This window comes from Euleptes europaea, chromosome 8 (assembly GCF_029931775.1).
Source record: "Euleptes europaea isolate rEulEur1 chromosome 8, rEulEur1.hap1, whole genome shotgun sequence".
In the NCBI taxonomy this organism is placed as follows: Eukaryota; Metazoa; Chordata; class Lepidosauria; order Squamata; family Sphaerodactylidae; genus Euleptes; species Euleptes europaea.
Window position 1 is genome coordinate 78,678,057 of NC_079319.1, and position 13,701 is coordinate 78,691,757.

A 13,701-nucleotide genomic window follows, 5' to 3' on the forward strand; every position below is an offset into this window, starting at 1 on the left:
GAGAGTACGTGCTGGCCAGCCTAAGCAGCGCTGAAAGCTAATTCGCGGTCACAAAATTGCCAATTGGTACCCAGACTGTCTATAGTATTTAACGCAGAAGATTTCCTTCTGCATTGGCATAAAAACCTAGCTACTCTTAATCTCTCAGAGGACTCAGAGTGGGAGAAAAGACTCCAGATAGGTTTGTGCCAGCGCTTGATTATTTCTAACTCTGTTGAAAGGAGAGCGGGAGAAACCAATGGCACCCATACAATGCTCCACAGCCTCTAGGAAGCCTTTATATTTGGTTTATCGGTGCTTCTAAAATTCTAAAAGTGCCTTCAGTAGAATCACCTGTCACTGCCTTCACTCCTTCAACCTTGTTACATGGCCTTGCCATGATTAGGGACCCTACAGATAGGAAGGCAGAGTTAGCAGGCATAAATGCTCAGAGGCCTTGGCACTCACTATCAAGCGCTTCTATCACATCTGCCCTAGTATACAGAGCTGCAATAATTTGGACTAGGAAGTTATATCAACTTTTTCCACAGGAAGAAAGAAACGCCTTTACAGGAGTACCCATGTTTTTTGAGAGTGATATTCTTTCTAACTGATTCGAACTTCGATACCATGCCATATGCAGCTAGGACACTAGCCGCAGCATCAGATGCCAGAAGGGCATCCATGTTTTTTTTGAGAGTGGTATCCTTCCAGCTGATTCTACCTTAGATACCATGTCATCCATGTTTTCGAGAGTGGTATTCTTTCTAGCTGATTCCTCCTTAGATAACATGTCATATGCAGCTAGAACACTAGCCACAGCCTCAGCTGCCAGAAAGGCTCTCTGGGTACGCCCCTGGCAAGCGGAGTATATAGATCAAAATTGGTTATTATGGGCTTCCTGTATCAGGGAAAGACCTTGCTTGGAGACAATTTGGTCCCCATATCAGTGGAGACCAAAGACAAGTTTCTACGCAAGGAATCCAAGGGATCACTCCCTCTATGTCCTTTCGTGCATACCACATACTTCAAAGATACAGACCTGATCAACCTAGAAACCACCGGAACCAGAATCGCAGCTCCTTTAGTAAAGGAGGACGATTCAATAAATCTCCCAAATCCTCCACCTTCCAGGGCAATAAAGGGGATAAACCCGACCGCCCAACCAAACAGTGACGCCAGCCACCAGTCAGTGGAAGGCAGGCTCAGCCTATTACACCGTCAGTGGTAACCTCCCAACCAGGCCTCTGGGTCACAAACATTATCTCACAAGGCTATCAGATAGAGTTTTTCTTACACTCCTTCACATCGACTAGTAATATCTCCAACATTCCCCCCCCCAAAAAAAACCAAAAAAAAAAAACCATAGAACTTCAGAGTCCTCTTAGACATCAAGGCGATGGAGCCAGTCTCACCATTAGAGCATACATTGGGAGTCTATTCAGTATTCTTTACTGTTCCCAACAAAGGCGGCGGATGGAAAGCCATCCTAGACCTCAAGTTTCTGAACAGATTATCCCATTAAAGCGCTTCAGGATGGAGACACTAAAGTTAGTCACACAGGTCCTCAGGGAAAAGCATTTTCTTACATTCTAATACACCCGGCACATTGTTGTTTCCTTCGGTTCCCGTACAAGGGACACCTCTTCCAATTCAGGGCCTTACGATTCGGGTTATCATCGCCCCTCCTCGAGTATTCACCAAAGTTCTGGACACACCAGTCACATCTCTGCGCAAGGAGGGCGTGAGAATGCACCCTTCTCAGACGACATTCTGATTTGCGCAAGCTCAAACTAGCAGAGCATAGATCATTCAGAGAGAGTTCTGAAGAGGTTAACAGAACACGGGTCATAATCAACTTCAGAAAGACCCACTTAGTTCCATCCCAACGATTGAGAGAGATGGGGGATGGACATAGACACACTGACAAACTCCTTATACCTTCCGGTGGACAAAAATCCACAACATTTCATCTCTAGCAAAGAAAGCGATTAATTCCCGGTCGCCTTCTCTAATGTCCCTGACCAAACTGAAGGGTCACATGTCTGCATGCATTCCCGCAGTTCAAGGGGCACGCTTACGAGCAAGACCTCTTCAATGGTTCTTAAGGCCGTACCAAAGAGACATACCAAGGAAGAAGTGACAGAAATCTCATCCTGACCGAGGAAGTCAGATCAAGACTAGTATGACGGTTTCAGTCTCAGAATTTGACGAAAGGAAGTTGGTATCTCCGTCCAACACCAATTCAAATCTTCACGGACGTGTGTCTATCAGGTTGGGAAGCCACACTCAAGGGACAATGGCTCAAGCAACATGGACCATCAAGAACAGGACGATCCTCAGAAGCGACTACATTTTTCCTTGGGCCGAGTCCAACCTCTCATCAAAATCAGCAGAACATATTCAGGGCACAGTCAACATACAAGCAGACTGGCTCAGCAAACAGGACATCAGCGAGGCAGAATGGTCTCTACATCCAGAGGTCTTTCAACTTATTACTCAGAGATTCGGCACGCCACAGATTCATCTGTTTGCATCCAGCATCATCCACCAGCTGCCAAGGTACTATTCCATGTACCGTCAACAGGGGACGGAACAAATGGACCTCTTAATGTCACCAGGGCCACACGACCTACTGTACGGGTTCCCCCCCTCCCTCCAAGGGTATTGAGAAAGGTACGACTTCAAAAAGCATCAGTCAGATTCATAGCTCCATATTGGCTGCGACGACCGTGGTTCCCATCTATAATTCAGATGTCTGTCTGGAAGTCTCCAATGGTTCTGTATGGACAAGATCTCCCTCTACAAGACCCAATATGCCATCCCAATCCAGGGTGGTACAAACTGACCGCATGGGCACTGAAAGGAGATGACTTATAGCCCTAGGTTATAGCCCGGTGGCCGTCACTACCATATTGACAACAAGGAAGCCATCAGGAGGGACACAGCTTAGGGCTAGCTACCTGCACTCTACAAAGGCAACTGGCATCTATAGCTACCATAGTACCCAAGGTATCTGGATACCGCTTAACCAAACACCATCACATAAAAGCCTTTTTAAGGGGCGTCAGTTATTTAGCTCCTCCTGTTAGACACAGGTTCACAACTAGAGCCTGCACACAGCTTTGACACACTCACACAACTACCATTCGAACCAATCACTGAGATAGGACAAAATGTAGCCGCAAGTTTCACAGGGAGCAGGACATAGTGCTTACATCTTCTGCACTAACCCCAAGAATCCTAAGGAGAAGGCCTGGCACTAGCTAGACCTAAGAAGGGCACTACCTGTTTACATTTATCTTACTAAAATTATTAGGAACTCTGACTCCTTATTCGTTCATATCTCACCACCTGACAAGGGCAAGCATATGTCCAAGGCATCCAATAGTAGGACCATCACCTTATACATAACACAGGCTTATAGAATAAGTAACCTACCTGCTCCTGCGGGCGTTACTGCCCACTTGGGAAGAAGTGCGGCTACTTCAGCAGCCTTCGACTGCCGTGCTTTATGGAAGAGATATGTAAGGCTACAACTTGGTCCTCGGTGTCCACATTTGTGAGACACTACAAATTAGATCTATACTTGTCAGCAGATGCCGCCTTAGGCAGACGAGTACTGCAAAGTATACTTCAGGACGTCTAACCCTCCCAAGGGCGGGGGACAGCTCTTGTATGTCCCATAATGAAGATGCCCTTCTCCCTCTGAGCGAGAAAGAGCCTTGGCTACTTACCGTGAAGGCTTCTTCTGCTCAGAGGGACGAAGGGCATCTTGCCCGCCCAGACGTCAGTAAAATATAAATAAAACAAATAAAATAAAATTACAGGTAATCATGGTTACATCTAACTTCCAGTTGACATTCAATTCAAGTTAAACGCTGTTTGTTGGTTCATGACTTATAGTTATCCTAAAGGTTCATCGTTAATGTTTATTAGGAACTTATTTCTTGTATAGAATTATAACTAACATGTTTCTTCAGTCTATCTTAAATATATAAGGCTCGGAAAGTCTTTAACTGATCACAAGGGGGCGTTTACCCTCAGAGGTCAGAAAAATTTAAATATTTGGTTCCTGCCTCCCGAGATAAGAGGAAAAGGAAACACCCATAATGAAGATGCCCTTCGTCCCTCTGAGCAGAAGAAGCCTTCACGGTAAGTAGCCAAGGCTCTTTTCACTGCTTCCTTCCTCCTACTCCAGTAGAGGGAGGCCAGCAGACCTTCGGGAACAATACAGTGGGGGGTTGCAGCAGGAGGGGGAATTAGCAAAAATTCCCATCATCTTCTTAAATGTAAGGTTATTTGTGCTGAAGCTGTTCAATTATATAGCGAAACAAAGTTTGGATTTGTCTCTTGAGCGTCTCCATATTCCACATTAATATTTATTTGACTTCTACTCTACCTTTTCCCAACCAAGGTCGGGCTCAAGGCATTAACGCATTAAACGTGACTTCCTAGCATACAAAAGTTGATCAGGAGTGTGGAACTCCTAGCAATTCTTCCAGGACCTGAATTAATATCATACTACCCTTGGGTATTTTGGTTTATATCACTGCCATATCACTGGGGTATGAGAGAAAGCTGTTTAAAAGGAGACATGAAAAAGAGACATGTATGGGAGGGAACTTATGCATGCTTGCTTGCATGTATCTCTATGAAGAAAGTGTTTCTTTGTTTCTATGTGACTATGAGAGAGCATATGCAGAAGTGTGCATGTTGATAGACAAGTTGGCCGTTGCTTCATTGCATGGGACATTTTTTAAAGCTCAGGCCTCTTACGTTTCTGCTGATGATGAATTTTTTAAAATGTTTTGAAACAAAAAAATGCTTATAAATTATGGCATAATATTGTTCCTATTTTCTCAGTGTCTCAGAAGTAAAATGTTGAATATTACATTTTTATAAGTCTCATTTAAATAAGCCATCTGCTACATCAGGAATCCCCAACGTGGTGCCCTTGGGTACCATGGTGACTGACAACATTATTACTGGTGCCTGCCAAGTATTTTTTAAACGAGGGCAGCGCCAAGTGGAGCTTTTGCCCAGCAAGGTTTCTGAGTGGCCATTGGAGATTTGATTGGCTGAGCAGATTTTTAACAATATTATGTTGGCAGCAGCTGCCCCCACAGTACAAGGAGCTTCACTAAGAGACTGAAGGAAAGCGGCCCCTGAGGCTCAAAAAGGTTGGGGACCCCTGTGCTAAACGATGTGATAAATCACCTCTTATACAATTCTGTATTTAAACAAGTTACAATTTTATTTTTATCCATGTTAGTTTACTATTGAAAAATGGCATGGACTAAAGCCACAACATTACACAGATTAACCATCAGACAGCAAAGTCTTATTGGATGAGCACTGTCTGTTGTATACAGTATAGATATTACAACTGAATATAATCAAAAATTGAAGGACTTCTGTACCTTGTGAGGTGCCGGAGGCACAATTTATACCCTGATCTAGCTCAGCAAAGCGTTTTACCATTATTTCACTGTTAACAAAGTATTACAAGTCATCAAAATAATATGTCAAAGCACTATGTGCTGAAATCATACAGTGTGTACTACACTTCACATTAGTGGTAAAAATGAATGATATGGTCTATAAAGTCAAGCCTCCCTCAGAACACAATACTTTTAGTCTGAGTTCAGAATTAATTCAGAAGTAATCTATGGCTTTTCTTCTCATACAGTTTTGAAGATTTGCATGCACAATTTACAAATGGAGAAAAACCAGAATTATATCCCCCCCCCATACACACACACACACACACACACACAATAAGATCAACAACAGGCCTGGTCAGTATTATTGGGGGCTGCTTTAATGCTCAGGCAGAAGTCTGGAGGTTGGAAGTGTATTTTATTGCCAAAACTGACTCCCTTACTGATAATCATGTGCTATGCTGGTGCCATCTAGCAGAAGGGCTTCAGGATGAGGAGCAGATGTGTGAAGACTATTACATAGGAATATTACATAGTCCTTACATGGGAAACGTACTCATTAATATTTCTTGATTATATTTGGTAGAATTACTTACAGTCCCAATGGGTCAGATTTGGCCTGTGGGTGACCAACTAGCCACTGCTGAAATAGACTGTTTTTGATCATCTAACAGACCCAAGATTTTAAAAAAGTTTTAACATTTAGTAAATGCCTTGAATAACCAATACTCAATTGTCCAGGTTAGGAAATTAAACACTGTTTGCAAAAGACAAGAGTCAGGAGTATGGAAATATTATAAAGATCAACAGAAAAGTGAAAAAGCTGTTAAAATGAAGTGTTTTTTTAATGTAGTGTTTTCTAGAAACATTTTTGAACCAATGAAACAAACAACAATGGTTCAAAAACAGACACCTGTAAATGCATGTGGTTGAAAAAAGGACGGATTAATAAGATGCGTGATCATAATATTTAGTTTTTATTTTCCATTAGCAAACTGTATTGCTTTGTTCTGTTTTTTTCTTTCCTTTAAAAGCATGAAGAACTACAGACTTTCTGGGGTCCAGCTTCGCTATATAATACATGAATAATTTCAAACCTAAAGTTAACATCTTACCATATTAAGATTTTTTTTACCAGTTGAAGCATAAAAAGGAATGCAATGAAACATGTGACAAAGTGTATCATGCAGACTTTTGGCTTTTTGTATGCAGCAAAACAGCCAATAACAATTTTTAAAATCTGTATATGTTTGTATGACATCATGTAGAACCTATTTGCAAACAAAGGCAAACTGTGGATGTTTTAAAAATTATCAGAATGCCTACAAAAAAAAACTGTACTGGGCTGTGCAGAGTAGCTCCCAAACATCTGCAACCATGACAAAATAAACATTAATGCCATTTTCAAACATGACTGTGTATATTGGTGTAAGTGGGGTTTTTTTCCTCCACAGAGAGGATCTCTGTGGAGGAAAAACAGTGTATGTAGTGCAGCCTATGGTTTCTGGGCCACAAAAGTAGCCAGTTGAAAGCCTATAACTGTAGTACAAACTAGTGCTACTTCAGGTTCTTTATGCTGCTGTTTTCTGCAGGCTGAATTTCTTTGGAGATTGTGGTCAATGATTTCTGGTTGGCACCAGCAAGTTAACCCACAATCTCTGTAGGATCAGTGACCAGCTTGGATCCATCCCATGATGTCTTGAACTGTTCAGGAACAGGAAATTCTTTCTGTATGGAGACAAGATTGAGAGGGTTAAACAGTGGTTATATTGAGAAAACTGATGTAGTAAAGCTAACAGAGCTTGTATAACTCAGGCACGCCTGAATTATAATGATCTAGACAGCCCCTTCAATACCACTCAGAGAAACCATATAACATTTGCGCAATTTCTTGCATAGATAGTAGTTCAAATAAGTATATATCTTATTTGCACAATGTCATTGTTATTAGGCAGGTTTCCTCTTGATTTTGCAGAAGTTGGCTACCGAGGGCAGAAATTGCTCTGTTTAGCATTTCTTTATCTTTCAAAATCGAACCTTATTACTTAATGCAGCACAATGAAGCGCTAGCAGCATATAATCTGCAGTTCATATACATTACCGAATTAGGGGTGTTATTCAGTGTTAGATGTTGTTATCTGCCAATACTTTCTTTTTTCATCAGTTTTCTACATCTCCTTTGCCATGTATGACGCACCCCCCCTTTCAACCACTTCAATATCCCACTCTCTCAGCCCGTCTATATATATGCTGAGGGAAAAGCGTTGGCCTGAGTATATTTGTGAGGAGATTATTGTCCTTCTCCTCCAGTCTGTGCCTGTGCCATGTTCCTGGCTCAGCTCCTGCAACTGTGGTCTCTGGACGTCTTGGACTCTGTAGTGCTACTACCACACTCACACCTGTGGTACAGCGGCTCCTTCTGGGCCCATAGCCCTATCACAAGTTCAGCGGATTTAATCATTTGTTTGACTGAGGCTATTAAGCAAATGGGTTTTGAACAGTGTGAAGCTGATGCCTGTTTGTTCAAAAGGTGTTCTGGAACAAAGGAAACGTATTTATTGGTGTATATAGATGATCTTTGTTTAGCCACCAATAATCAAAGTGAGAAGGAATACTTTGAAGAGAAACTAAGCAGCCGGTTTAAGCTGAAGTTTATGGGGCCAATAAAACACTACTTAGGTGTGACAGTGAGAAGAGACTCAGATGGAATGTATTCTTTGTCTCAAGATGATAAAATAGAACAGCTACTGGTGAAATTCAGTATGCTAGATGCCAACACAGTAGAAACCACTATGGTGCCAGGTTTTGAAAGCAGTACAGCAGAGTCACAGGCTTGTGACAGGACAGAGTATCAGTCCCTGGTGGGAAGCCTGTTGTACCTGTCATGTTGGACCAGGCCAGATATATTCCAGGCGGTGCATTGCCTGAGCAAGAAAAATATAAATCCAACACAAGGTGATTGGAAGGCGGCAAAAAGGGTCCTGAGGTACCTTAAGGGGACAACAAATAAACAACTGTGCCTAGATGCAAGTGGTGGGAACTTGTTTGGTTTCGCGGATGCTTCATGGGGTAATGAAAAAGGAGCAAAATCCACTTCAGGTTTCATAATATATCTAGGCAAAGCTCCAATTCATTGGAGGTCGCAGAAACAAACATTTGTGGCACTAAGTACATGTGAAGCCGAGTTTAGTGCGTTAAGTGAAGTTGTAACACAAATGGAATGGTTCAAATGTATATTGACAGAACTGAATGTAACTGTGGAAATGCCAATAATAATATATACAGACAATGCAGCAGCCATGCAGCTTGGAACAGAGCAAAGTTTCAAGAATAGAAGCAAGCATATCAGAATAAGATATGGGAATGTGGTAGATGCTGTAAACAGAAATGATGTATGTATTATGAAATGTAAAGGTGAAGACAACGTGGCAGATCTGTTCACTAAGATTGTAACCTGTGACAGATTTAAACAACTGGTAAAAATAATATAGATGCTTGAGAAGCAGTGTCAAGAATAAACAAGCATGCTGTATTATTTTGACAGTACAGCTGAGAAGGAGCTGTCAGATCCACTTGATCTTGCTGATGCAAGTTGTAGTAATGACTTGCCCCAGCAAAGTGGACTGGAGAGAACTGGATGGAACCGGTGGTATGATGCAATACACCAGGTGGCCAGATAATTAACTATACCAGAGATATGTATATAAGGAGCACAGCCTCTAGGGTTTAGTGTTGGACTAAATATACCGCTAAGCCGGAGGCTCTGCTGGAATTTTGTATATAGAGCATACTAACTGTATAAAGGAGCACTTTTGTATAAGCTGCCGTCTGGAGGAGTTTCTTGGGCATCTGATTAAATCCGCTGAACCTGTCACTCCCACAGGTTGTGTGTTTCAGTAGCTTTGGCTTTAACAGAACCCCTCAGGTTCACAGAGTACAGTCTGGTTTCTGCTCAGTTTCGCTACCAAGCTCAGAATCTATCACAGCCTTCTCTGGCTGGTTCCAATCTTAGGACTCCTTTCACAGCCTCCTCTCAGGCTGGTTCCAAGCTACCATCACAGCCTCCTCTCAGGCTGGATCCCAAGCTTCAAATACTTTTCTGTCTCTCAGAGCTCAGAGTGTCAGCTCTCTGGCTCTGCCCACTCTTGGTCTGTCAGCTCTTGCTGCAGATTAACCCCTTATCCGTCACACCATGCCTCCTCATTTCTTGCCATTTTTCACCCTTATTCCGCTATGGTGCCCCACCTGCCCTTAGGACCGCGAAAGTGACACAGTGCATGATTCCCATATGCATTTTGTTACCTGATCTCAGAGAACGTAAAAATATTGCACTTACATAATCACCATCTTTTGGGATAAGGATGTTCATTTCAGATGACTTAGCACTCACAATCTCACAGTCTAATGATTCTTCACTGAGGTATATATGGCAGCCTTCAGTCTTATTAATTGAAATGGTTGGCACTTTCCCTAGTACCTGCAGGACAACAGAATGAGTTTATAACAAATAAAAACGTGCACACTAAAGAAGCCGTTAACAACAAAAACCAAATCCATCCCCCCAACTGGCTAATGTTTCATTTTCTGTGGGTAACCCCAGTCTACCAGAAACAACTTCTTGACAAATGGCACTGTATTTTTTATAAAACGGTGTCACTTCTTTTTATAAAGCACCGATGTCAAGTACACACATACGTGGCAAGAAAAACAGGCCATGTTACTTTTGTAAGGATCCAGTGCTCATACAACCTAATTTAGAGCAACCCCAGTCATCTGTCCAGATATAGGTATCAGCAATCCTGCCTGTCAATCTCTGAAATTGGAGTATTACAACATGACTTCCCAGAAAACTAGAACAGCCAACTCTTTCCAACAATCCCACCAATGTAAGGAAGGGGCTTTACAAACAGAGGGGTTGAGTCACTACTTGGCAGGAGGAATGCTCATTCCTTCTTCTATCCTACCTCCTTTCTCTATGAAAGAGCAGAGGTTGTGCACGGTCATAATGAGCAGCAAATGCACATGTGTATATATAAAATGGAAAGGATGAAGAGCACATAACATTACACACATAGAGTTGACTTGTGTTCTTGCAGAACTATGAACACAGCTCCACAACTTAAACTGGTGGACTCTGCAGTGAGGGCAACATTAGGGTACTAACGACTGGATTAGACTGAGTTTTACTATGTGATTTCTTTCTTGGGAGCCGATTAGGGGGGTCGAGGTGTGAATGCCTACACGTTACAGACATGCTGCTTCCCCTCCAACCCAGCAAGGTTCATTGTCCTCAAGAACAAACTACAGCTTTTTTTGACATCTGAATGCAGCCTTTTTACGTAATAGTACTTAATCTTTATGTAACACTTCCTAACTAATCCCCAAATATTATCCCACTAATTATTACAATGGTCCTGTAAGGGAGGCCAGAATTATTGTCCCCATATTACAGATTTGGGGGGGCGCAGCTGAGAGATGACAGATGAGGGAGATTTGGTCTGAGGAACTCCAGCTAATTGATAATGAACACTACCTTACATTACTCTCTACATACAGTCTACACCAGGGGTGTCAAACATAAAGCCCATGGGTTGGATCTGGCCCCTTGAGAGCTCTTATCTGGCCCACAAGCCAGCCAAGGCAGCCACCTCCCCCCCCCCCGATCTGGGCATGGCCTGGCCCGACCAATAGGGTTACTGCACTTGTATTCCCAGTGATGTATTAAGAGTTTGAAAAAGTTATAAAAAATACTGTTCGCACTTTGTTTGGCCCCTTTAGCTGTGAAGACGTCTTCCAACCATTTTTTAGCCGTGGCATCCAAAACCCTTTTTAAAGTGATGTTTTTAATAACATTTTCAAACTCTTAATACATCGCTGGGAATACCTAATGCGGTAACCCCCCAAGTGACATTTATGTCATATCTGGCTCTTGTAACAATTGAGTTCGATGCCCCTGGTCTACACTGTGTTTTTGGCAGATTATTATGGGGATAGTGTCACAATAGCTGACTTTGGTAAATATCCTCTGAAGGTCTACTGGACAACGATTCCCAAACCAGGGACTCATTGAATCGTGCTAGTTCTTTCCTTTCCTTTTATCCCTTAGAAGCTCCTTGATCCACTAGTGTTTGAGAGATATAAGGACTGAAACAAATCTTGCCACTAACAATGTAGCCTTGGGATCCCTATCGCTTAGTAGAAAAGGCAATATGTCAGACACAGAGGCATTAGATTTGTATGTTAAAAGGGGGGAGATATAATGTGATCGAAGTTCCTCGTAAAAGCGGCATTCCAAAAGGGCATGAGCTAGTGAATCGATAGAGCCAGAAGAGCAAGGACAGGTCCTGTCTGGGTATGGTATATTCAAAATTCTGCCCTGCATAACCATAGAGGGGTTAGCATTCAATCTAGCTAAACAGAAGGCTCTAGAAAGACGAGGAGTTGTCAAATAATATGTATAAGAAGGCAAACCACGTGGTGGTGGTATTTTGAAGAACTAGGATGAACAAACGCGGCAAGCACGAAAAGTAGTGCTGTTATAATCAAGCTCTTTAATGCGCTTTTTAATTTTGGTGAAAGCTAGTTCTGGGCACCTTCCTTATAATTTGGTGAAGTTTTCAGTTGTTATGACTATCACATGGAACAAGTTTTTCTTGTTCAGATTATTTTTTGGTATCAGTGTTCTGAATGAATGTTTACCTGTATCTGAATGTCCTTGGAATTGATCACTTCAACAATACCCACAACATTGTTGAACACAAGGCCAAACTTTTTGCAGTTGTCTGGGGGGGAAAGTTATTGATTGATCAGTGACTTCATTTGTTCAGTTACATTGTTTGCCATATAATAAAGCATACATCAATGAATCTGGTTAACGAGAATAATTTTTATTTATTTTATTTACTAAAAAAATCTATACTTGAGCACAATAAAACCAGGAACAAGGGAAGTAACATATAATAAAACTAAAAGAGTAAAAGCAACAAAATAAAACACAAACTATCTTTAAATCCAGATGAAATCCAATCAGCATCAATAACACAAACATCAGAAGCATCAATCAATGCATAAAAACTAAAATAAATGTTTACATCTTAACTTGGCACCTAAATGAACTTAAAGGTAAAGGTAGTCCCCTGTGCGAGCACCGGGTCATTACTGACCCATGGGGTGACGTCACATCCTGATGTTTACTAAGCAGACTATGTTTATGGGGTGGTTTGCCATTGCCTTCCCCAGTCGTCTACACTTTACCCACCTTAACAAAGGTTAATCCACTTGGTGAGAGTGTTCATATTATTATCCAGAAATGGTGAGGACAGTGAAAGTAGACAGCTAGCCCATCGACTATTGAAGGATCATAACTCGCAGCTCTCTGAAGCGGTTGCTAAATTTCTTATGGTTACTTTGAAGTAATAGTGAATGTAGTTCACGAATGAAGGTTTCAGGTTATATAATGGTCTCCCTGGCATTAAAGCTGTTTGTAGTTATTATTTGTATAGATCTGGCCAAAGTATGGCCATTTTATAACTGCCCTGTATTTTGTATTGGATGTCCCATTTTTGTACTTGATCTTTTAGCTACTATGCCAATAAATAAGGCTATGAATGAATATTTTTATCCCCAATATATTTTGACAGCAGTACTGACTGTACTTTAAAACATATAACTTATCAGCATTTTTGCTGAATTTAGGCCTAGGAGGAAGTGTACTCACCAATTGTAATGGAATTGATTTTTCCTTTTATCTGTAATGTAGATTTGTTGCACTTGAAAATGTAAGCAACTTGCTTGAGTTCAGTGTCAGTAATTAAAAGGTCATTCTTGTCTTCCTGGTATTCCTGTATTTTTTTTTATGACAAATAATACAACCAACCAATACATTAATTACTAACAGGCCTCGATGAGTTAGCAATACTTCCAATCAAAAAGATCTCACAAAAACTGATGAATATTTACACCCTAGTGGAGTATGGAATTTTCTTACATCTCCCATACAAAATAGCAGAAGGAAGAACGTTAAAACGGGCTAGCATATAAGCTCTCCGAAGATGAGGAACAGTAAGACAGGAAAAGTCCTCTGGCAGAGAATATCCCCCATCGCAAAACTGATGAATATTTAACCTGCAGTTCCACCATCAGAATTTCATATTGCAAGTGATTAGTCAACACATGAAGCTGCCTTATACTGAATCAGACCCTTGGTCCATCAAAGTAGTTATCATCTACTCAGACCGGCAGCAGCTCTCCAGGGTCTCAGGCAGAGTTCTTTCACATC

At 41.6% G+C, this 13,701-nt stretch overlaps 1 protein-coding gene across 1 annotated transcript in view; it reads right to left on the bottom strand.

Moving 5' to 3' along the window:
- Positions 1 to 6,938: 6,938 nt before the first annotated feature.
- CAP2 (cyclase associated actin cytoskeleton regulatory protein 2) overlaps positions 6,939 to 13,701 on the bottom strand; it is a 40,162-nt gene continuing 33,399 nt past the window's right edge. Inside the window, exons 9-12 of the mRNA XM_056854805.1 lie at positions 13,141 to 13,264; positions 12,123 to 12,205; positions 9,760 to 9,900; positions 6,939 to 7,151 (exon numbers count right to left, since the gene is read on the bottom strand). Coding sequence (XP_056710783.1) covers positions 7,068 to 7,151; positions 9,760 to 9,900; positions 12,123 to 12,205; positions 13,141 to 13,264 — 432 coding nt within the window. The 3' untranslated portion in view covers positions 6,939 to 7,067. The remainder of the gene's footprint in view (positions 7,152 to 9,759; positions 9,901 to 12,122; positions 12,206 to 13,140; positions 13,265 to 13,701) is intronic.